The 26,183-nt window shown below is 41.5% G+C and overlaps 2 protein-coding genes across 2 annotated transcripts in view; both read left to right on the forward strand.

Moving 5' to 3' along the window:
• ubr2 (ubiquitin protein ligase E3 component n-recognin 2) overlaps window positions 1-3,725 on the forward strand; it is a 36,458-nt gene extending 32,733 nt beyond the window's left edge. Inside the window, exons 38-45 of the mRNA XM_079249069.1 lie at window positions 13-80; window positions 158-387; window positions 549-679; window positions 1,244-1,352; window positions 1,581-1,715; window positions 1,903-2,073; window positions 2,442-2,543; window positions 2,737-3,725. Of these exons, the coding sequence (XP_079105195.1) occupies window positions 13-80; window positions 158-387; window positions 549-679; window positions 1,244-1,352; window positions 1,581-1,715; window positions 1,903-2,073; window positions 2,442-2,543; window positions 2,737-2,878 (1,088 nt within the window). The 3' untranslated portion in view covers window positions 2,879-3,725. The remainder of the gene's footprint in view (window positions 1-12; window positions 81-157; window positions 388-548; window positions 680-1,243; window positions 1,353-1,580; window positions 1,716-1,902; window positions 2,074-2,441; window positions 2,544-2,736) is intronic.
• A 5,064-nt stretch (window positions 3,726-8,789) lies between these two features.
• On the forward strand, window positions 8,790-22,253 carry prph2b (peripherin 2b (retinal degeneration, slow); the record flags this gene model as incomplete). The annotated part of the gene is made up of 3 exons (XM_079248718.1): window positions 8,790-9,370; window positions 13,193-13,439; window positions 22,050-22,253. 3 exons carry the CDS (start codon window positions 8,790-8,792, stop codon window positions 22,251-22,253), a joined length of 1,032 nt encoding a protein of 343 aa, XP_079104844.1.
• Between the last annotated feature and the right edge of the window lie 3,930 nt (window positions 22,254-26,183).

Consider the following 26,183-nt stretch of genomic DNA (forward strand, 5'->3'; position numbering starts at 1 on the left):
GTTGTGCTTCAGCTTTGCTTCCAGATTCTCAGGTAGAAGACACTCCGTGTATCCTCCACATCGACATGTTCCACCTGCTGGTGAGTTTCATTGCTTTCCATCCAGTTTAAACCAGTGAAACCAGTTTGACTTCAGGTAACTTACCTGGTGTCTGCAGGTGTACAGCGTGTTGTCCTACAGCGCACTTCACAGTTCGGACCAATCAGGACGCAGCTTGGTGGACTCAGGCCATCTCCACCTTGTTCACCTGATCACGGTGGCTCACCTGGTCCAGATCCTGCTCACCTCCGTCACACAGGAGGTGTGTATGGATCAGGACGGTGGGGGGTCAGAGGAGGAGGAGCTCACATGTCAGCTCTACAGCACTCTGAGGAAACACCTGGGCAGGTGAGTGGACATGTTGGGAATCACATGATTGATCAGAGAATAAACAATCAAGCATTCAATAAAATCACGTTGAACTAATTGATTTTCCATCGTTTACTAATCAGTAAATTGGATCATTACCCTTTGAGCTGTTTGAAAATGTATTGATTTTTCTTGATCAGTTTGCTCCCCGAAGTATCGTCTGGTTGGCAGCTCTGGAGTTGTGTTAAAGCTGGCGTCCTGCCGTTCCTTCGATCTGCTGCTCTCTTTTTCCACTACCTAAACTCCTCAGTGCCCCCTGCTGACCTGATGGGTAACAACACACCAACAACACACAAACATCACAAACACCCTTAACATTTACACACCCCAACACACAAGTGTCTGAAAATGCAAACATTTTAGCCGCCAGACATCTGAGAATCTAAATACTTAACCTACTTAACCATGAACCCCAAAACGTTTTAAACATTAAACATTTAAATGTTTGGATTAATAAACATCTGTGTGTTCGAGCTAAGAAACATCTGAGTGTTAAACTCATAAACATCCAAATGTTTGAATATATAAACATCAAAATGTTCAAACTCATAATCATCCGAAAGTTCAGACATATAAACATCCGAGTGTCCGGACTCATGAACATCTGGGTGTCTGAACTAATAATCATCTGAATGTTCGGAGATATAAACATCCTGGTGTCCAAACTAATAAACATCCGGGTGTTCGAACTCACAATCATCTAAATTTTCAAACTTAGAAACATCCAAATGTTTAAACTCCCCAACTTTTTTGACCCTCAAACTCCCTAAATGCTTGAACCCCCAAATATCTGAACCTCCAACATGAGCTGACTTTGTGGTGTTCACTGTTGTAGTTGCAGGTCCTGGTCAGTGGGAGGCGCTGTGCAGCTACCTCAGTCTGCCCTGCAACCTGCTGCTGCTTCACCAGAGCCAACACACACTGCTGGAGCCACTTATACACAGGTGCAACACCCATGCACGCACACACACAAACACACACCCCTTCACAGGTGATAAAATGACTCATTTTTCTGCTGTAATGAGAATGTTTTACCCAATGTGGAAACATGGCAGAGTTTACACAACTCTGTGTGTGTGTGTGTGTGTGTGTGTGTGTGTGTGTGTGTGTGTGTGTGTGTGTGTGTGTGTGTGTGTGTGTGTGTGTGTGTGTGTGTGTGTGTGTTCGTTCAGGTGGTGCTGTCATCCAGGTGTGAGACAGACGCTGCAGGGGGGCGGAGTCTTGGTCAGATTCCCCAGAGAGTCCAACAGATTAATTGATCTGCCAGAAGATTACAGTGTCCTGATCAATCAGGCGTCTAGCTTCACGTGAGTACACACACACACACTCACACACACACACTTGCATTGTCCGTTTTGTTGTTTATGAGCTGGTTACCTGCTGTTTGTTTGTTTTAATGCCCATTAATCACGTTGAACATGAATCTGTAACATCTGAACATGTTTGTTGTGAGCGGCAGGATGATCGCGTGTCCCGACTGTGTTACCTGTGCAGGTGTCCCCGCTCAGGTGGCGACAAGTCTCGAGCTCCAACGCTCTGCCTGGTCTGCGGCACCATGTTGTGCTCTCAGAGTTACTGCTGTCAGACGGATGTGGACGGGGAGGACGTCGGAGCCTGCACCGCCCACACCTTCACCTGCGGTGCAGGTGTCGGCCTCTTCCTCAGGTAACTCACCTGTAACTCACCATCTCCTCGCCACATAGAGCCCAGAACACGGCACCGCATGGATACACAAAGTACAGGAAATAATAACCTGCTGCTAGGATTACTCGACTCATTCAACTCCCACCTGTTCAGGTTGTTGGTCGGATGGTTTCAGGTTCTGCTGAAGTCATTCAGTTCTGATCCAGATCATTTTTCATCCGGATGCAGACGAGCCGTTTTATTCTGGGTCATGTGACCGACTGATGTCAAAGCTGGTAAATGCTGAAAGTCTGAAACTGATGCTGTTACTGACTGTCTACTGTGTGTGTGTGTGTGTGTGTGTGTGTGTGTGTGTGTGTGTGTGTGTGTGTGTGCGTGTGCGCGCGCAGGGTCAGAGAGAGTCAGGTGTTGTTCGTTGCAGGTAAAACAAAGGGCTGCTTCTATCCTCCACCGTACCTGGACGACTATGGAGAAACTGATCAAGGCCTCAAGTAAGTATTTGTTTTGTTCAGGCATTGATGTTGCCATGGAAACGTAGTCAGTGGCTGCTAACACCTACATTTAAACCCGTTCGAAGTAATCCGGTTTGGACGATAAATACGACCCGAAAAGTCAAGTCCGAAACGTACCCCTTTTGCCCTGAGTTCATTCACACATTTGTTTGTTTACCTGTTTGTTTTGTAGGCGGGGCAATCCCCTGCACCTGTGCTCAGAGCGTTACAAGAAGATCGAGCGCCTCTGGCGGCAGCACGGCATCGCTGAAGTCATCGGTCACGCTCAAGAGGCCAATCAGACGCTGGTCGCCATCGACTGGCAGCACCTGTGATCAGTCGCCGATGCCCAAAGAGGCCGCTCCTGATTGGCTCTCAGATTATTCTTCGTTTGTCCCACCTCTTTCTTTTTTTTCACAGAACCAATCAGCTTTCAGGGATTATTTCTAATGGTGTTTGGATCCCGACTTTTGACCTGTGACCACCCTCCACATGTCCAGCGGTCAGAGGCAACATCTGTGACATCATCAGTGTATGAACAGAAAGCTGACTGAAGCCCACCCTCCCAGCTGAATCCTCCTTTCTGATAGGCTGAGAGATGCAGATAGACTTGTTACTGCAGTTCTCAGGTGAATCCTCCCACAGTACAGTTCACCAGAAAAACAGCCAATCACAGGGCTTCTTTCTGCGGGTCGGGTAACAGTCTGACAGGCGGAGTTTCCATGACAACACACGTGTTTGATGATGCGAAGACTGGTTCCAGCATGATGCTGCTTTAATCTGAGTCTCATCAGTCTGTTAGATTAACATGTTTTACCATCTCCATGGCAACAAATTTACCGTCTCGTGAGACTGAACCAGCCTGACCAATAGGAGTGGCTCATTTTAGGGGCGGAGCTTCAGCTGAGTAATGAACAGGAAACATATCTGAGTTGCATATTGATCAGGAACAGCTGACTAGTTTTACTTTAGTTTTTTTTTGTGTTTTATTTAAAGAGGTGATTGGTGGTGTGCTGTGATGTCACTTCCTGTTTGAATGTTTTGAGTTTGGAACAAAGAACGAGTGAAAATGCGATTGGTTGTTTTTATTTGTGTTTTTAACGGAGGGTCAGCTGATCGCCAGCACATTGTTTATCACATGACTGTTAATATGTGAATTCCTGTAAAAATGACAATGTACAATATTGTATAAGAACAACAATAAAAATTAACTTTAAAAATTTCTGTTTTATCTTTCTGAGACGATTTTACATTTAAATTTAGTTTGATTTTAAGAAAAGGTTCACATTTCAATTGTTGTAAGACTTATGATAAATGGATGGACTGAAGCAAGTGCCACAAAAAATAATAAATCTGGTAAAAAAAAAAATTATCTAACTATGGACATAAGTAAGAAAATATATAAACTAAGGAATCAATAAGAAAAGTTTCAAATTGGTGTAAAGGAAAACTGCAGTATAAACTCGGAAACACCTTTAATTATATCCAGCGTCATTCCAGCTTTAGACCAACAGAGATCCGTTGTATGCGATTGATCAGTAAAAACTCTTCATTAGTTTATTTCCTCATTTTTAATCAAAGACTTAAGAGCAGATGCTAAAGTCAGTCAAAGCTTAAAATAAAGGTTAGTTGACTTAGTCCTACTTATTTAACTTTAGTGTTTTATTTCTGTTGGTTATTAAAAAATTCTGAAAAATAAGAATTGATTCATTCAGAGGAAAGATTTTTGGTTTAGACATTGATTCAGTAGTTAGAAATTCTGATTGGGCAGTGAAAACATGTCACAACCTGGTAGCAGTGTTGTATTAGTTATTAAGTAGTTGGATACTAGTTACTTAATTTAAAACAACTTGGTTACTTTGTTAATTACTTATACTTAAGTGATGTTACTGTTTAAAACAGTAAAGTTATTTTTAAGGAACATTATTGAAAATCCTCCCATTATTTTCCTCGTAACTAAAATATGCTGTATGAAATATATTTAATCTAAAAACTAAGTAATTTTTCAACATTTTAAGTTTTAATAGAAAATAATATAAAAGCTGTTAAAAAAAAATATTATCAGTTTATCAAGCACAATGTTAGAAGCCAGACTTAAGAAAGAAATGGCCCAAAAACCTGCTACTGATGCATAAACACGCGACGTGTTCACGCCACCCTGCAGTCATATGTGACCGTGATTGGCGGTGAAAACAGATCCGCATCACCAGTGTCCAGTTAAAGTGTGACAATTTATACTCAGACCAGTTTAATATGTTCTTGGATTATCTAGAAATATGTTCAAGCACGTTCAAAATGATCAAGAATTTGTAATCAAATTTTTAATGTTTAATGAGTTGCTTAATCCAGGTTTCCAGGCCTGTAACGAAGCTTTGATCATGCAGTTGTGCAAATTTATTCAGCCTTTCTCGTCTGCTGAATCTTGGCAGATGGGAAATATTGATTTTTATAAAGCAGACATTTAGGCAAGTTTTTTTTACAAGAAAAAAAAAGCCAAAATGCTTCACATAAAACATTACAAGAGTTCCAATTAGGGTTACCACCCGTCCCGTAAAATACGGAATCGTCCTTTAATTGACAGACAACTATTGCGTCCCGGATTGAACAAATACAGAACGCGCTTTGTTCCTTATTTTCATGACTTTCCAGCAGTCTACACATGTCGGTCACACATATCAACACTCAATCTGAGAACAATTAACTAAATAAAACACAGAAAACACAGCAGCCATCAAAAATGTTCTTTTCGTGTAGAATCTGCGCAGGTGCAGCCTCCTCCCCTCTCCGCCTGGTGTTGGACAGTCACTGTTGCCTGGAGACAGACATGAAGACCCGCGCCTTTTAATAATGTCTACTGTAGCCTACCTGGTACTCTACCTGCTCAAAATAAAAAGCGCGTGTAAAACAGACGTGGCGAGGCTGCAGCGTCAGTGAAGATGTTCATAATTAAGATTGTACAACAGTGACTGTTCAGTCACCGTGGACTGTCTGACATCTAAGCATCAGGAGAGCATGATACTGTATTAGCCAATATAAATACCATATATACCCATCAAAAAGACATTTTCAATGGATGAAACGTTAATAATTACACGCAATATATATACATATGAAAATGTTTAGAGCTTTATGTTCTTAAGTAAATTTTTAAGTAATCTGTAGTAAGCTATTAGATAAATTAGCCTTTTTATTGGTGTTAAATTGTTATGACATGACTTCCCTTCAAGTCATGAGACAGGCAGCAAAAAACAAAAAAAAAGAAAGAAAGAAAAAGTCCAATAAAGGATTAAACAGAGGAGCCGTTTTTCACGGCACGATGTGGAACCTTGGCGTCGTCATCACCGTGATCCCACACAGTAAACATTTTATAACAAACGTTTATTTATGTTTTCTTTCCTTTTTTCTTAGAAAACTCGCTAAATATGCTAAAATAGCCCATAGGAACCATTTTATGTTGGCCTCCCAAGTTTTTATGCTCAACAACTGTTGTCAAGTAGCACGTTTCTCCTATTCACCTGTGAAAAATCAGCTGATCTGAACCAGCCGATTAACGTGTTGCTATAGTAACGCCCGCAACGGAATGAGAAGACAGTAATTTAACTTGCCCATCTATTAGTGACCACGGTATAGATTATATGAATGTGTCCTCCCACTCTGCCCCTCTTACTGCATGCAGGTGAAGTGACACAGGTGTTATTTTTGTGAAGTTCAATGTTGCACACTCTACACACAGAAATCTTTTTTAAGGTTAATGAATTATAAATAGCTAAATATTGTGAATACGGCACTTTATTATATACAGTATTCTCCTCATGTTAGTAGAGATCCATGTAATCACAGCTCTATCTTGCCTAATTAGCAAAACTTTATATGCAACAATGTTGTACAACAAAGAATGTTTCTTTGCTAACATGCCATTCGTTGCTGTGGTCTGCATCCCTTATTTTAATTTATGAAAGGTGGCAACCCTAGTTACAATTGGAAATGAGCTGATAGTTTAATTCTTCCAGAAGTTTCGTGCTCTTTGTGGCATCAGTACGAGAACATAACTGTAAAAAGTTATCTCAACAAGCTGGAATATTTACTTCAGGTTCACTTGCTAGCCGCTGGGTGGCTTCCAGATATTTTTAGCTTTTGTGTCTTTTCGGAAGAACAATTTCTTCTTGTTTGTAGAAGAGCTAGGTTGCATTTACATGGAGGAATATTTCACATATCTCACTGAAACCAACCAAATGAGATTTCTGCTGATATGTTTATTGGAGGCTGCACAGTGGCGCAGTGGTTAGCACTGTGGCCTCACAGCAAGAAGGTCGCTGGTTCAATCCTTGGCTGGTTTGGTCAGTGGCCTGTCTGTGTGGAGTTTGCATGTTCTCCCTGTGTATGCGTGGGTTCTCTCCGGGTACTCCAGCTTCCTCCCACCATCCAAAGACATGCATGATAGGTTAATTGGTCACTCTAAATTGCCCCTAGGAATGAGTGTGAGCGTGAGTGTGGTTGTTCATCTCTCTGTGTGTGGCCCTGCGATGGACTGGCGAGCTGTCCAGGGTGTACCCTGCCTGTCGCCCAAAGCCGGCTGGGATAGGCTCCAGCTTCCCCGCGACCCTGAATTGGAATAAGCGGTTTGGAAAATGAATGGAAACTTGAAAGTTGTATTTACAAGATGGACATATCTAATAACATTGTTATGCACAGTGTAATGTTCCAACATACCTGACCGAAATGAATAAACAGATTGATCTGTTGGTTCCATTTGATCTGAATCAGGTGTGTCGATAGAGGGAAGCAAATAAAACCCTAGGACCATGGTCTGGAGTTGACACCCCTATTGTAATGTTTTGACATGCGCACTGCCTATAGTATGGAAAAGTGTAGATTTTTTAAACCTTTTGAACATTAAAATCCTAAATAATCCTGAACTCCTTCAGTTTCCAATAAAATGTATCTGCCACAGTCCATTTCTGTTTTTAAGTCTTTTCTGAGAACTAATGATGTCACATGGTTTAAGCTTGCTGGGAAACATCCACCACAAACCACCAGAACAGCTGGTAAAATGCTTATTTTTCCTCAGGTTTAAACCTCAACAACCCTCGCTGTCAGCTGTGGTGTTTACACGGTAACAGGAGTGAATTATGCAGGAAACACTCAAATAAATGATCGAAGCATAAATGACGTCTAATCATTTGTGTATGCCACCAATCTCTCCATTTTATTCTCTAAAACCATCTCACACAGCATTAGTTTGCCCCTCCAAAAAAAAAACCAAAAACAAACAAACAAACAAACAAACAAACAAAAAAAAAAAGCCGCACACCCAGTGGCAACTTCCATTTTATAGAGGCCAGCGACATGTCGCCATTTGCTTTAACATGATGCATTTTTATTCCATTTGGATGTTCAATCTGGTTAGAAGTGCTTCAGCAAAACACAGCTATGGAGCCAATCACGTAGCAAGAAACAGAAGCACAGAACCAGAACCACTGCAGAACCAGTTTATGAGGCAGCAGGTGGATCTCCCAGCTCCTCTATGTGAAGGACATCGGTAGAGACGTGAACTACGTCCTCATTGTCTAAAATTAAAAACTGAAAAAGTTGAAAATAATAATTTATGGTTGGACTTCTTGGAAAAACATTTCAGAAGAATCTAAAATAATCATTTGCTGGAAAAAATAAAAGTAAATGTAAAAAAGAAAACATATGAAATCTGAAACAGAAACATGATGGAGGCTGAGGAACGGGTGGGGGTCTGCTGGTGGGGGACACCCCTGCAGCAGAAGTTTACCTTGTTTTCTGTCTGCTGATTGGACGGGTGAGAGTCTCACCTGTGCACAGGTGACCATGCAATGAACTGTGTGACAGAGAAGAGAAAGAAGCTGCTGATTAAGCTCAAACCAATTACCAGTAAGCAGATGGATTAGAGGCAGCAGATCATCTGCTGGTAATGGGATCAGAAGCGCTGCAGGGTTTAGGCTGACGTGTCACAGCTCGCTCACATTCACACCTTCACGCTTTCAGTAGGAAGGTCTGACAGGCACCGGTCCATCGGGTCTATGGACCACCCTGGCCTCCAGCTCCACATCATGGCCCTGGCCCCCGGAGTTCTGGCTGAGTTGCATTTAGCTGCACCCTTCTGGACCGGATCAGACTTTTGAAACTGCTCGCCAAGTCGTCGACGCGGGAAGGACCTTCTCATCCATACGTAACCTTTAATGACTTTTAGTTTCTCTGGAAGTTTTCTGAGACGTAAAAATGCCGTTCATGTTGGTGAAGTTCAACCTGCAGAAGCGGGTGAAGCTGGCGCAGGGACTATGGATGCTGTACTGGGTCTCTGTCATCGCCGGCATCGTCCTCTTCAGCCTCGGTATCTTCTTCAAGATCGAGCTGCGTAAGCGGAGCGAGATCATGGACAACAGTGAGAGCCACTTAGTGCCCAACCTGCTGATCCTGGTGGGCATGGTGGCCTGTGGGGCCAACGCCTTCGGAGGAAAGATGTGTCACGACTCTCTGGACCCCATTAAGTTCACCAAGATGAAGCCGATGCTGAAGCCGTACATGCTGTTCTGCTGTGGCTTCAACGTGCTGCTGCTTGCCGTGGCTCTGCTCTGCTTCCTCATGCAGTTCTCCGTCTACCTGACGCTGGCCGAAGGCCTGAAGAACGCCATCCGCTTCTACAAAGACACGGACACGCCGGGACGCTGCTTCATGAAGAGGACGCTGGACATGACCCAGATCGAGTTCCGCTGCTGTGGCAACAACAACTTCAGGGACTGGTTCGAGGTCCAGTGGATCAGCAACCGCTACCTGGACATGAGCAACGATGTAGTCAAAGAGTGAGTATCTCTCACCGATGTGCGATCAATCGGTTTTTATTGAGATATTGTCTTATCAGAAATAAACTTCATGACCAATCTTTATTTGATTTATTTGATCAGACTTCCTGCAGTCAGTTTTCCTGCAGCCTCACTGCTGGAGGTCTGGGGTTTAACTGGTTTTGTAAGGGAACTGGGATTTATCTGGGTTTATGAGGGAAAGTGGGATTTAACTGGTTGTGGGGCTTGATGGGGTCCAGAGTTCCCTCTGAGGCTCAGAAGAGGATCAGTTAGGAATTAAGGAGGTAAAAGTTGCCGTGCAGGAGGTCCATGTCCCAGATTCTCCACTAAGAGGATCTGATGTGATTTCCAGATTTCAACACCACAAGGCTTAAGTCTGAGCAGAACCAGATGAAACCAGTTCCACAGGACAAGGATGTTTGACTGTGGAAATGAAACCAACAGAACTTCTCCAGTTTGGTTTCCAGTTAATCATCTCAGAGTTTATCATCTATTTAACTCATTATCTCCCAGCAACTGCAGGCCACGCCCACCGACTGGCTGACCAATCAGTCACCTTTTATAAGCACATTTAACCATCAGAACAAGTCCTGAAGCCACGCCCACTCCCCCTCTCAAAGTCACTGCTGATTTCACAACGTATTTTTGATCATTTTTACATCAGATTGGTTCAAAACAGGAGTTTATGTCCAAAACACAGCTGGACTTATAGAGTCCGAGCCCAAAGAACTGCAGAACCACCAACCTGAACAGAGTCCAAGCCCGAAGAACTGCAGAACCACCAACCTGAACAGAGTCAAAGCCCGAAGAACTGCAGAACCACCAACCTGAACAGAGTCCAAGCCCGAAGAACTGCAGAACCACCAACCTGAACAGAGTCCAAGCCCGAAGAACTGCAGAACCACCAACCTGAACAGAGTCCATGTCTGAAGAACTGCAGAACCACCAACCGGAACAGAGTCCATGTCTGAAGAACTGCAGAACCACCAACCGGATCAGAGTCTGAGTCTGAAGACTTGCAGAACCACCAACCGGATCAGAGTCAGAGTCTGAAGAACTGCAGAACTATAAAGCAACTACTACTAACACCGCCAGTGAATATCTGGACATCTATTTGTTGTGGATTCCTGGTAGTTCCATCAGTAACATCGCTGCTGATAATCTTCCTGGATCAGAGTCGTTAGCTTTTACAAAAATACACTAATAATGTGAAATATGTGCAAAATCCATTAATACAAACACACAGAAATTCATTCAGAGCAGCAAACTGAGATGAAAAATGACTGAAAGAAGCGACAACTTAGAGTGAAGATGGTGACGAAAGTTGGGTTTGTCGCTGGAACTGTTGGTTAGAGAGTAAAGATAAAAAAGTTTTTAATCAGCGATGATTTCCTACACTCATTAATGCCAAGCAGCGACCAATAGGAATGAAGTGAGGACTAGTTAACCAGTAACTAACAGATTCCTGCAAAGAAAGACCATAAATACAAATATATCAAGCCGAGCTGCATTTCTGCAGTTATTTAAAAGTAAAACTGATCCGGTTACATAAAAATGTTCACATAAATTTTTATTTATTATTACACACTAGACTGAGGTTATACATAAATAAAAATTACCAAAATATTCAACTTTAAAGCTAAAATTTACATCCGACATCAGTTTCAGGTTTGTTGTCTGTGCTGTCTAATGTTAAATATTCAGAGGCCCCGCCCAATTAATTCTTAAAACTGAACTGTTTTTTTATGTAAACATGTAGAATCCCAATCTTTTAATCCCAATCAGTATTCAGACAATGCAGACAATGCAGTTTCCATGCAGACATAATGTTTCCAGGCAGACATGATATTTCCATTCAGACATGATGTTTTCAGCCTCAGCTGTCAGATTAATTCATTCATTCATTCATTTTCCTAACCGCTTAATCTGATGAAGGGTCGTGGGGAAATTCAAGCCTATCCCAGCAGTCTTTAGGCAAAAGGCAGGGTAAACACCCATGACAGCTTGCCAGTCCATCGCAGGGCCAGCTGTCAGATTAAGAGGCTAAAATAATGTAAAATGAATGTATCAGTAGATATAACAACATAAAGACCAATAATAAGAAGAAAACAGAATTTATTACTAACAGAACTTTGTAATAGTAACACACAGATCAGCAGAGATCAAGCCTTTTTTCATCTGCACATCATCCTGTCGCATCTTGGTTTGCCAGGTTGGGGTTTGCCAGAAGTTTTCTGACAGTTTTTGCAAAATTTGAGACTTGAGCCTGCAGACAGGTTTATGTTAATACACACTGCTGCGTCATAAAACCAGGAATTTATTCATATTAAACAAAAAAATATGTGAGCCGAGTACAGATCCCTGTGGGACGCCTCTAAAACCCTAACTTGAATCCCTTTGGTGCTGAAACAAACACACAACAGAAACTATTTACATGTTTACACTTTTCCCTCACTTCCACTTATTTCTGCTAGTATTTACCTGTTATCCTCCCTAAACCTCCTCCAGCTCAGCAGCATCAGAAAATCAGCCTTGGCTTTATTCCAGTCGATGAGGACCATTATTTTCTGCTTTTCTGATCACTTGTTGATATTTGGCTGTTCCTAATTGGACAGTTTAAGCTCTCCGATTGGTGGAAAGTTTTACAGGAAGTGACTTCATCATCATGTGAAATAGTCAATGTGAAAATAGTGGTCTCTTAGCAAGAAAGTAGTGATAGTGATGAAAATGTGATAAATTATCATGGCTCATTGTGGATTTACCACATGGAGTTGCTGATTAAACACTACATGTTGTGTCTGGATTGTAAACCTCCGGTATGGGATAGAAATGCTGGAAAACTTCCATAGATCACCTGAAAGGTCAGAAATCCATCAGAGTTAAACACTGGTGTTCTTGATAGTAGAATCAATAGACCTTGGCATCATCGGACCGGACACTGTTACACTGAGGATATACTTCATGTTTAACCTCATGTTCATGTAAGGAACCTTCATCGTGAGCATAGTTATTCACATACTTGGTATCAGAAAATTTCACAAGAGACCGATGAATTTGTATAAACATGATACAAGATAAACATAGTGATAAACATGGTGAAAATAGAGTAGTTTATTGTTTGGTGGATGTGCGTTAAGACTCCATAAACTAAACATGTATCTCATATTCAAAACTTTGTGTAATTTTCCAGCTTTTGATCCAGTGAGCTCACATCCAGCCAGTTCTGTTTGCTGGTTACTCACATTACAGCTTACAGCTATGCAACATTAACTATGGAGACTTTGCATACGCAGACAAGAAGACGCCATGATAAATACATATCCACATTATTAAAAGCAAGCAAAGTCACACCGTGACCCTTTAAGTCTCAAAGAACTGAGACTTCTATCTGTCTTCTGCATTCGTTACATACGTGTCCTGGTGATTGTTCACAGGTTCAGAGTAGAATCTCCAGTCAGTTTTTGATAGTGATTATATCAATGCTGGACAGGTTCAGTTAACCAGCAGGCGTGAGGAGGGTCTTGGGAACCCAAAGGTTTTGAGTGGGGTCTGAGGAACCCGAAAGGCTTGAGGAAGTCTGAGGAACCCGAAAGGCTTGAGGGGGGTCTGAGGAACCAGAAGGGCTTGAGGAGGTCTGAGGAACCCAAAGGGCTTGAGAGGGGTCTGAAGAACCCAAAGGGCTTGAGAGGGGTCTGAAGAACCCAAAGGGCCTGAGAGGGGTCTGAAGAACCCAAAGGGCCTGAGAGGGTCTGAAGAACCCAAAGGGGTCAGTATTACAAGGGGGTCTTTCGGAGGGTCTGACTTCTCATGTTCTTTCTGCAGTCGTGTCCTCAGTAATGTGGAGGGGAAGTACCTGATGGACAGCGTCCCGTTCAGCTGTTGCAACCCCGGTTCTCCGCGGCCCTGCATCCAGCACCACCTGACAAATAACTCCGCCCACTACGACTATGACCACCGCACTGAGGAGCTGAACATCTGGAACCAGGGCTGCCGCGAATCCGTCTTTTACTACTACAGCAGCATTATGACCAGCATTGGGGTGATGGTTATCATCACAATAGTCCTGGAGGTAAGACCCCACCCACATCCCACATCAGCCAATCAGCTTAAAGGAGCCACATGTAGCCATGTATAGGTTAAAAAAAAGGATCATTCCACCAAAAACACCAAAAAACATAAAACTGATGATTTCAAAAGTAAACAATGATCCATTTAGCTTCCTGACTGTACTAAGTAAAACTATGGAATGTGTAACAAATCCCAAACTGATTGTCTCTGAATGATTGTTTTAACATGTATTATATAAGAGTGTCCACAACATCAGCTCTAACTCATGTGACAGATGATTGGCTCACAGAAATTAATAAAAAGACAGTAGTTGGTGCTTTTATGCTGGATTTTTCTGCAGTGTATGATTTACTGACCACAATTTATTGTTGAAAAACATGAATGTTATGGGTGTGAGGAGTCTGCAGTGTTCTTTCTTTAGAGTCATCTAACTGATAGAAGACAAATAGTTTGGTAATGGTTGTTTTTCTTATGAGTGCTGTGTCTTATGGCTTTCCACAGTGGGAGTTGTTCGCTATTAATACAAACACAGATACTTATGACTTAACCCTACATGCCTCTGTATTCACTACAGAGGAGTTAAATTAGTTTTAAATAGGATTTAAAAGCATTCAAAACTTGTTTTGAATGTATCTAAAAGCAAATGTATGGTAGTCGGAGGGAAGTGGCATCTCTGCCAGTAAAAGTTGCAGGACATGACTAAAATCAGCTCAATAATAATACAAGCTTTAATATTCATGAATCTTGACTACCTGCCAACAGTCTGGTGCAGCAGACACTGATCAATAAACAGAGCAACTTCCTTGGTTGTGATTTCACAACAAATGTGTTTAAAATGCACGGAAATGTCAACTGGTTAGTGATAAGAGAAAGATGACTGTTAATATTTACCAGAAAAATCGCTGCAGGTTCTATTAAAAAAAAAAAAAACAAAAAAAAACATCACTTAAACAGATAAATATACTTTTATTTAATTATTATTAAATATTTCTAAAATTAGATACATAAAATAAATACTTATCATGATAACTGGATAAAGTTATAACTATACATTGCTTGAATGAGTTGATGTTAGTAATAGTGTGTGAATATTGTTTTAATTTATCTTTAAATGTTTAATGGGAAGCGTTTTTATTTTCTGTTTTTGTTTTCTTTGCTACATTTTTATGTTTGTGTTTATTATTTGTTGTAATCTACGTATTGTGTGCCGGATTGCAGGAAGAAAAGCTCCAGTTTTGCTGCAGCTTATATTAATTCAAACAAAGCAACTTGTGATGAGCACAGCTGGCTCCTCATTGGTCAGATCATCAGCTGCAGTTCTTCTGTTTTGGTTCTGTAGAACAAACAGCTACCAGGGACATAAATATATTTTGGTTTTTTTTTTTTTTCCATCTCAAAAGTGAAAAAAACCCGAACAAATGTGGTGTCTAATGTGTTGGCGCCCAGCAGAGACTGTGTTTATGGAGTTGTCTATACACACTCTTATTGGCTCACCACATGTGAGGGCGGGACTTAGCCACTTGTTTTTGTTTTTGTAAATAAAATAACTCAGGATCTCGTACCTGCCCCTCAAGGAAGAAAACAAAAGAGGGAAAGAAAGAAATAATGAAGCTAAAATGACCCAAATTTGACAAAATTTGTTACTCAAAGCCAGGCAACAAGGCTAAAGCCAGCGTCCCACTAGAGCAAGAGTAGGCAACTCCAGTCCTCGGAAGCCACAGTCCTGCAAAAGTCAGGAGTTTCCCTGCTGCAACACACCTGACACAAATCAGACTTATGCAGAGCTGGAAGTCAAACTCTGCACTAGTCTGCTAATGATTCATTGATTTGAGTAAGGTGTGTTGCAGCAGGGAAACTCCTAACATTTACAAGACTGTGGCCCGGACCAGAGTTGCCCACTCCTGCTTTAGAGGCTCAGCTACAAACGACGCAGAATCTGGAACTGAGCAGCGTCGTGAGAGACTTTGCAGTGGATAAGACCCATAAAACCAGCTTTGATGTGTGAGCACTGCTTCTCTTTGTCATGAAGTGAAATTAGTGGATTTAAATCTAAAGAAATCTACTCTAAGATGAAAAAATGTGCTGCTACTGTCTGTGATCCTTGTCTGGGTTCCTAGTTTTGTCTGCCTTTAAATGAAATATGCTCTTCAGAAAGTAAATGCGTCTTGGTCCGTTCTGATTTATCACATACAATCCTGTAGTTTGGTAACGTTCTCATTTATTTTGGATTATTCAACAAAATCTCAGTATAAAACTCGGTTTTGAGACTTTTAATGAAGTAAAAAGTAAAGAGATAAAATGGCTGTAAGAATTAGTCTAGTGAGAATAAGAACGTTTCGGAGTGTTGATCTGGATCTTCATCCGCTGTCCAAGCTGCTGGAAGTTTGTCAGGAAGAGTTTGTTTAGTCACTTGTAACCATGGTGATGACAGATGTTATTTTGAATGGCTGTTTGTGCTTGCGCAGTGTTTAGCGGAGGGCGGTATACAACTCCACCGGGACCTGTCACTATGATGTTAGCTACTTGCAGGGAGCTGCAACAACCACCCAGATTGTTCCTTTCTCAATCCTGTTTTCTGGTTTCGCTTTGACGGTTTGTTTTGAGCTCAATCTGGAAGGGAAAACCGAGTAATCACAGCAGTAGATTCAGTCATGTCACTTGAACGGCGGCAGGATAAAACTGCAGACATTTAGCTTCGATGGTGTTGCCGTGTCACCTCATCAAACGGACCTTTCTGCAACTCTGAAGATCAGCTCCTGCTGATTATTGACAGATAATTGATGAGCTCTGATGTTTGGCGTGGGGCGTACGATTCCTCTGCAGCGCTTTAATCTGCTGGCCGGTGGGCAGGCTCACCAGGGATCAGGAACTATTCTAGGGGGGTTAATCTCCCTGAAGCAGCAGGATGCATTCTGGGAAGAGCAGGATAGGAACTTTTCTCAGGAGGCAGAACGGATCTGTAATCTGGGTTGAAACAACAGGTTTGACCTGAAGAGCTTTTAAACCAACATCCTGGACTCAATCACTCTCCAACACCTACAGAACTCACCTGAGGAGGGATGTGACCCGCCCCAGGGTTCTGGTTGGCTGCTGGATGAGTGGGACGATGATGATGCTTAAATTAGAATGAGTAGATTTTACCAACTGGTTAAGTTAGTTTTCCCAATTTCAATATTATCCAGATAACAGATTATCTAATGCAGCTTCATCATCATAGTCGTTATTATGATCATCATCATCATCATCTTCATAAGTTGTTGCATTCATGTGTGTGAGTTCAGATTAATGCACGTGGTTTCTGTTGGAGGTGAGAAAACTGTTTTGTATTTGTGAAAACGACAAGCATCAACCTCCGGTGGTTAAAAGTGAAACCTATGCAGAAGTGCCAAAAATTTCAATTTTTTTTTCTAACTTTCCCGTTTAAAAGTAATTTAATCTTGAAAATTCGGCCTATTTAGGAGCATGTCCTTTTGATTGACGGGTACCCGATCTCCCGCTATAGTCAATTTATTTTGAAATGTTAAACCATAAGAACTGCATCCAGCCATTCATTCCTCCATGTATTTACCAAGAGCCTGACCAGTACCTCGGTTTCAAGGTGGCAGTGTAACATAAATCTGTGTAGTTACAGGAACTCATGTTGTTCTGTATGACCTGTGCAGTGGCAGCATGTAGATGTGAACAGAAGAGGTCCCAGGATGGAACCGTGGGGAACTCCATATGTAATTATTGTCAACTCCCACAAAAAGTAGCCTTTTAACAAAAACTACTTCCTGTTTTACAACTAGGTTTTAAACCAATTTAGTACAACACCAGAGACATCCACCATCAGTTCCACAGATAAAGGTCTACAGGTAAACATCATGTCTACGGGTAAACTTCAGATCTACAGGTACATATAAGGTTACAGGTAAATATAATGTCTATAGGTAAATATCAGGTCCACAGGTATTGAATATTAGGTCTACAGGTTGTAAACATTAGGTCTACAGGTATTAAATAATAGGTCTACAGGTAGTAAACGTCATGTCTACAGGTAGACATTTGGTCTACAGGTAGTAAATAATAGGTCAATAGGTTATAAACATGTTCTGAATCAGAGATCAGTGACTACAAAAGCACCACCTGCTGGCCAATCAGGTCTCTCTTGGAAAATATTCCACCCACTCTTACAATAACCCTGCAGCCTGGAGAATGGGGTGGGGCTGGATCTTGGGTGGGGTTGGGTGTCCAATGAGTGTGGTTGGATGTTAAATGGACATGGGGTTAGGGTTAGAGTTGGGGTTAATCCAAACAAAATGTTGAGGGGTCCCTATATCCAGCCCCGTCTCATCCTCCAAGCTGCGGCCAAGACCCTCTCTACTCTTATGACATTGTTGTGCAGCTGTTGAGAGGAGCACTTAGGATAGAGGGAGTTATTATGGATAGACACAATCACTTTGATTGTGCATGGTGGTGTAGCTGGTTCAATCCTTGGCTGGGGGCGGGGCACAAACAGTGGCCTTTCTGTGTGGAGTTTGCATGTTCTCCGTGTGTATGTGTGGGTTCTCTCTGGCTTCCTTACGGCTTAATTGATTACTCTAAATTGCCCCTAGAAATAAGTGTGAGTTTGAATGGTTGCTAGTCTCTCTTTGTTGGTCCTGCAAGTGACTGGTAACCTATCCAGGGTGTACCTGCCACTCGCCCAAAGATTGCAGGGATAGATTCCAGCATCCTGCAGCACTGAATCAGACAAAGTAGTATAGAAAATGGATGGACAGAAATCATGACAAATACAATTTAATATTAAATAAACTGATAACAATAGATAAAAACAGATAATACTGATATAAGAAATAATAACAGAATAACTAAATAAAATTAAGAAATAAAATTAAATATAGGCCCGAAAGAGTAAAAAACAGTTTGTTTAATAGAAATGATCCAGAAGGAGACTATTTCAGTTTTTCTGCTTTCACATTTTATGAAAAAGTTGAGAAAATGTTTCTGTTGACTGTTTGGGTGACGAGATGGGTGACGCGTCACCTGGTCAGGTGATTTACCAGAAACTTCCAAAATGAAAAAAGTTTTCGCATTGAATTTCTAATTAGACCTTTAACAGAACCTGGTTCTGGTTTATCAGTGGAAACCCGTTTATCCTTGAAAAGACCTTAAAGTGGAACTATTATGTGCATTTCAGGCTAATTTATTTTTATTTCTGAGACCAGAAAGGCTGGGATTGATCGAGTTATTATCACAAAGCGCTTTATTTACTTCAGACCGACCCTCTCCGTAGGCTGTCAGATCAGCCTGTGGGCAAAACGAGTGGATTGAGACTCTTCCGCATTAAGCCCCGCCTCCCGCCACTGCACTACATCAGGAGCGCGCACCGCACCTGCTTTCGCTGTCATTGTAACATCTCATAAACAGAAGGATTAGGCTAATATGAACTGAATAATAATAAAAAAACTAAATACAATGTCAACACATAGCATACAGCCCTACATGTTGGAACCTGAATCAGACCCGGAAAACAATGTGGAAAACAGCAACCCACAGCAACGAATGCAGCAGGATGTCTCTCTTTGGTAAACTCACCAGCCATCGTTGGAAATAACTTTTTCCACCCGCCTGATGTATTTGTACATGCCCTTGTTAACCTGTAGAAGGTAACCAATCACCGAACCTTATCCCCCGGGACGTCACAAGGATTTCCAAGTAGAAAAAACTCTCTAAAACGATGCGTTTTTCGTCACCATGGAAACCGAAAGGAGAGAGTGCTGGAACTCAAACTCAAACTCAAACACGTGTTTAGGTGATAAAAACCAGTGTCGTTCACATGTCTGATGAGGATTCAACACTGTAACACTGTAGAAAGCTCAGAAAACTCCAAATACCATAATAACACCCCTTTAAATCAGATTCTGTATCCACACAGAGACAAGTTCAGGTGTTGCCACAAAAGTATTTTTTATTTGTTCCGGTCTTCCACTACTTGGAAATATTCTGGTAGCCTGAGATCGAAAACCTGCATCAATTCTGTCTGTTTGGATCAGATGTTCTGGAACCTGCCTCAGTGTTTGCACACCGTCCCAACTTGGACTTCTTGGTGGAAACAGGGCTTCAGATCTGGTTTATCTGAAAAAGCTGTCCCGTTTGTTGCTGAGCAGAAATAACAGACTTCATTCATAAAAAGGGAATAAATCTGAAAACGGTGTCATTTCATTATGCCGTTTACATCCCATACGTGTCCTTCCTCAGTTGATGGTGTCCTTGCTAAACACCTCCATTAATATGCATGCACAAACCGTACCAATATCTACAACAGAGATTTAGTGTCACTTTCATGCTGTGGAAGCTACTGAGCATCATTTTAATCATTTATGAAAAATCGCAAATCCACAAATTTCTTATTAGCTTGATTCTCTATTTTCTTTTTTTTAATATATTTGTTTGCATCATGAATTTATGCATATCCGTCCTTAAAGTCCATTTCTGCTCCCTTACATATGTAAATATGGACATTGTCAAATGTCCTTGTCCTTATACTATCTTTTATGTTGCCATGGTTGTTATGTCAGTCTGTCCACTAGCTGGCAGTGTTGAGTTCAGAGTTCTCCTCTACATTTTTGCGGTTCTCTTCAGCTTCTCAACTTTTTCAGATGCTTTTTTTTATTGCTGATTACAGCCATAGACTGTATAAAGAGATGGACGTAGCCTCCGTGACGTCACCCATCGGTTTCTGAAAAGCTGAATTGAAGCTCGGTGGCTATGTTTATTACAATAAACAATATAAAATAAAAAAAATAAAAAAAACTGAATCTCGGTGGGCGGTTCCTACTGTCGCCATCTTGGCAGGGGCATGCACTTCGTCTCACCCGGAAAATGCATATATGGACAAAGAGGTGGAGCTGAGAGGGGGGCTGTGAGCGTCATGGTGGATGATTGACATCTAGCGAACTCCTAGCTTTCTAAGAGCTAACCGAGCTAACCCGAAGATAACAGAAGCTAACCAGCTAACAGAGATAAGCGTGCTAAAGCTAAGTCACGTTGTTAACCAGCTAACACCCGCGGTTGTTCTAAGTTCGTCTTACTTGAAGCGGGAGATCGGTACCTGTCAATCAAAAGGACACGCCCCTAAATGTGCCATACTTCAAGATTAAATTACTTTTAAATGGGCGAGTTAGAAAAAAATTCCCTCCCTCCACAGTTGTCATGAAGTTAAACCTGACCTATTAAACCGACAATGAATTTTTGTACCAGGCTGTAAACATGTTTATTTCTGCTGTGAAGTTGGTCTTTTTAACATGGTAGTCTATGGGGATTTGATCTGTTTTGGAGCCCCTAGTGGATGAAGGGGGAACTGCAGTTTTATGCACTTCCGCATAGACTTCACTTTATACCGCCGAAGGCTCCATCCATATTTCTTATACAGTCTATGGTTACAGCATTATTTTTTTTCCCCCATATTCTCTTCTTCTCTGGTTTGTGCCTTTTGCCATTTACATGTCAATACAACTGAACACTGCCCCCGCAGGTTTCTGCTGGTATTGCTCCATTTTCTGCGGAGGCGGACAAACCTAACCATCTGTCAGTGTCTTTTACGTCCAGCATAAATGGACCTTTAGGCTACATCTACAATTATTTAGTGTTACTATCCATGCAGAAAAATTATTTAGTGCTTTAATGTTTAATTTGTGTCCAAATTAAACAGTGCGTCTGTTTAATTTGCAGTACGTCTGCCAGGCTTACAGGCAGCGGTGCTACGCTGTCATAGAAATACCAGCAGAGAAGAAGTGGAGCATGCTCAGAAACTCGAGTTGATCGGGTTTGTGCATGCGACGAAGTGATGGGATACTGGGCAAGAATGCTTATTGTAACGGTTACATTTTCAGCTTTTTCACTTTGTGCTCTAAAAACACAGACTTAACACAGGAAACATCGAAAAGATAAAAAATAAATTCTGGAAACCGCTAATTTTGTCTCCATGTCTACTTGGCCTGATCCAGGGCTGTTAGTTTATTTCTGTGGCAGTGTTACAGCACCACCTGGAATTTTATCTATATTATCTCGTGTTCGTCCTAAAGCCCCATTTCCACCAAGAGGCCCAAGTCATGATGCTTCACATCTCCATCAGTGAAAACTGGGATGAGTTCCAGAATACTCAGGTTGTTGGGGTCATGATCATATCTATCCGACCCTAAAGGGTGGAGATTGACACACCGCAATCTGCTAATTAGTTGGAAGAATCATAAGTTCTTGTGCAACCCACCAATAGGAAGAAAGCAGGAATAAACAGTGGATGTTTTTATTGATAAAAACTGCCAGAACACAAACTGAACGTTCCTTTCCTTCCTACTATGTTTCTGGGTCATGCTTTTGGTTTTAATTCAAGAAATGCAAAGCTATGCTTTTACATAGCCGGCAAATCCACCACTCATCACCATGACTTATTGGTGGAAACTGGGCTGAAAAGGTTCCGTCTGATTGGCTGAATTAAAAACAAAGCTCAGTTCATTTTATCCTTCAAAGATCTCTGTAGTACAGACCTCTCACTCACACACAAACACAGAGCAGTGAAATGAGTTTAAATATGTATTGTTTTTTGTGTGTGTGTGTGTTTCTGCGACAGTCGTTGGACGTGGCTGGCCTGAAGTTCCTGACCACGACTCTGGAGACAATGGCCGACCCAGAAAACCCGGAATGTGAGAGCGAAGGCTGGCTGCTGGAGAAGGGTGTGAAGGAGACGTTCGCTGACATGTTAACCAAGCTGAAGACTCTGGGGAGGGCCAATCAGGTGGAGGAGGCGGAAGGCGCAGCTGAAGCAGCCACCTGAAAGCTCCGCCCCCAAACAGAGGACTGAGGTCTCCCCTTCCCCCTCACCCCACAGCCGTCAATCACAACCTCACCCCCAAAACCAGGGACAGTAAGGGGAGTGGTCGTCTCCATGTCTCCTGAACACACACCCCCATATAGATGCTACAACACACACATCCACACACATACAGCTAATGTTAATATTGTTGCTTTTGTAAATATGTTGAACAGATTTTATTTTTGAGAAACTGGAACAGAAATGTTAAATTTCCCTAAAACATTCTGGTTCCTGTCAGACGGCGCTCCGAGCCCGGCCGAGCCCGTCCGATACAACCTACCACAGATCAGCTCGAATGAACACGTCCGACCCAGTCGCAGTTCCAGTTTGTCCAGCAGACGGCGCAGATTTCCTTGCCAAACGTGTTTGTTTACATCCAGATGTTTGTGTGTCGTAGACATCTGGCATCGGTCGGGCTCTGGTCTCCTCCGTCATGGTCTGACCTCAGCTGTGGTCAGTTGGCATGGAAACAGACGGCCAAACCCAAAAAAATGAATCAAACAAACAGCTCCAGCTCTGAGCTGTGCAGATCCTTTCACACCTGCTACATGTTCAGGTGAGGTCACAGGCTGAGTCTCACCTGCTGGACAACGTTTACCGCCATCATCTTTAAACTGATTCCACTTTCCATGTTGAGCGTCTGAGCCTGGCAGACAGAGCTCAGGGTGAAGCGTCCCTCTGTGGCCGTCTGGTTCCGTGTCAGAATTGCGCCGGTTCTGACTAAAACAGGAGCAACACACACCGATGTGCGGTTTAACGGTGTGTGTGTGTGTTCTTCAGTAGTTTTCCAGCTTGTGATGTTTGTTTGTTTTTCTTCTCATTGTGTTTGTTTGTTTTGGTCAGGTGTTGTGGGTTGGTTGGAGCTAGTAGTCGCTCTGCTGTGTACAGTATCACTTATAAAAAGTTCTGACTCCAAACTGTCTGACTTGTCTTTCATGACCTGCCTTTGGTTGGACGTGGGGGTGGGTGGGGGGTATATCTGAGTAGGTGATCAGACAGGTGAAACCCCTTCTGAAGAAAAATCATCCTTCCTCACTAGAACATGACTGGCCAGTATCTAATTCACTGGTTTAAGGTTGACATTTAGAACTTGTTTTTAAACAACTACATGATTTTTTTTTTTTAAATGCTGACATCTAAATGGTAAATATCAGTCTGGGTGTAAAAGTTATGAAATTTATTTTGGTGTCCCTCAGGGTTCAGCTTTAGGAGCTTTACTTTTTACCGTAATCTGTTTGTTATCCTGAAGGATTGTCAAAGTGGACCATTAATCTAAAAGGTCAAATTCAGTTCTGGTGTCCATCAGGGTTTGAATTTAGGTCCAACATGGTTTTTGTCTTTATGTTACCTCATAGGAAGTGTCTTGTAGGATTGTTACTCTAAAAGTTATCGAACAAGTTGTGGCATCCATCAAGTTTCAACTTTCGGTCCCATACTTGTTACATGTTATATTGTAGGAACAGTCACAGTGGTCCGTTTGTTTAAAGGTGATAAATAAAATTTTGGTGTAAGTCAAGGTTTGATCTTAGGTCCTATTTTCTTTTTTAATTTAATTACATTTAACTTTTTATCGTAACCCTACCCCTTAAGAAGTATCATGGAAAATCCTTCATAAAAAAACAAAAAAACAAAAACATTTTAGCATCCTGCAATGTTTGATTTAGATCCTTTACTTTTTTTTTTTTTTTTTTAAAATCTTTGTATGGTGTGTTACCCCAAGGAATTGTAATATAGGACTATAAATCTAAAAGACCCTAATTCTAAATGAATTAATTTTGTGTGTCCATCAATATTTTTATTTTTATGTTTTATCATAATGCTATCTCAAGCAAGTATTATGGAAGATCATTTATCTAAAAGTTAAAAAATATTCAAATTTATATTTATTGCTTTTAAAACTTTATGTTGTCAAGACAAAATCATCCATTTAAAATGTTATAAGATTAATTCTGACAACCCTCGGTTTGATTTTAAGTCCCATACTTTTTATTCTTTATATTTCACTCCTAGGAATTGTCATAGTGGACCATTTGTTTGAAAGTGATAAATGTCATTTTTGTGTCCATCAAGTTTGCATTTTAGCTCGTCTTTTTTTTTTATTTCTTTTTTTTTTTTTAACAAGTCTAGTTTCTCTCAGGTTTGTTGTTAGGTCTTACACTTTTTAAACTTTACATGTTACATGTAGGGCGTGCCATTAGGAATCACAGTTATGCTGATGACACACTGCTTTACATGGCTGTTTCTATTGATGATCTGAGCCTGTTGAGCCCCTTAGCAGTTGACTATCTGATATTAAAGCTTGGATGACAAACATTTGACAGCTGAACCACAACAAAATATGGTTTTCTTGTTTGTGATGAAAGTTATTGCTAATGTACAAGTTTCTGCCTTGACTTCCTGTCCGTTCCAGAATAGGTTTGACTGGTTTTAAAGACTCTTAATGGTCTTAGACCTGAGTATTTATCTGAGCAGCTGAATCCTCAGGTCTTCAGAACAGGGCCTTTAAATAATTCCTAAAACAGAAAAGAAACTTTCAAATCACGTTTATATTTGTGGAACAACATTCCTCAAGACCAGCAAAAACAACAAATGTTTTAAAACCAAACAAACAAGCTTTTTTGTTTTCATTTATATTTATTAATGAAGTTAGCATTCATTTTAGTTTGTACTTTATGCTACATTGAATTAAATATAGGTTTAATTTATTTATCACCTTTTACTATTTTTGTTTTTGTTTACATGTTGTTTACCTCGGAAAACACTTGTGCTTTTCTGGCTTCTGGATGGGTTTCCAGGATGTTGCTGGTGTTGCTTTACTGGGCACGGGTCATTACCTCAGATCAGCAGAGTTAATCAGATCACAGGACAGATTAACTGATGATGTTGCCATGACGCAGGAAACAACCCCAGCGCTCCGGGGGGGGGGGGTCAGATCTTCCTGACTCAGGTTGATGAACAAAATTGGGCCAATTTGGGAATTTTTCCATCCAGGCTGTAAAACTGGATTCCTAGCTGATCTGAATCTGTTTCACCTTAATAAGCGTTGGTCCCTGGTCACCTGAACATCTACTCTCTTCAGGTGGACGCCTGAGACCGAAGCAGGAGAGGTGACTATGGGTGAGAAAGATGAAGAGATTAAAACGAAGCTGAGGATTTCCTGCCTGATCCTTTTTAACACATCACGCAATGCTCTGACTTTCACTGTGAACTGGTCCAGGTCTGAGGGAGGAACCAGAACAGCGGCACCAGTAGAAAACATCTAAAACATGACCTGAGGTCCATGCAGCCAAATGAATGAGAAAAGTCCTCAGACATTTATCTGAAATAGAAGCAGATGCTGGAATGAAACATTTAAAAAACAAAAAAAAACAAAACATGCTCTTTATCCAGGAATGTTTGATAAACCAAGCTTCCTGCAGGGTGGATAAAGTTCATATGAACTTTTACCCTTTTGAGCCAAAACCATGTAGATCTCATCACAGACCTGACATGGTAAAGGTTACCAGTGATCTTCTTATGGCCTCGGATACAGGACTCAAGTCTGGGATGATATTATGAGATGTTAGTGCTGCATTCAACACCACTGAGCAGCCTCGGCCTGGAGCAGCAGGACTAATGGCATGGATCAGGGTCACCATAGCAAGACCCGACTAGAAGATTTATCAGGAAGGAACGTTTGAAGAAGATCTAAAGGTCTGGAGGGGTCTGCTTCCTGAAGCCAGACTGGAATCTGGTTCTGCAGAAAAGGGTTTGATACTTGAAGGTTTTACTTCAGGAACCTCCAGGAACCAGAAGTAAACCTGCAGTCCAAAAGGTCATTTAGATATTTTATTCGGGCTCTGGTTCGGGACCCAGTTGATCTCTTGTCCAACAACCCTGTTTCCAAAAAAG

The sequence above is a fragment of the Telmatherina bonti genome (genome assembly GCF_933228915.1).
Source record: "Telmatherina bonti genome assembly, chromosome: 11".
NCBI lineage: Eukaryota > Metazoa > Chordata > Actinopteri > Atheriniformes > Telmatherinidae > Telmatherina > Telmatherina bonti.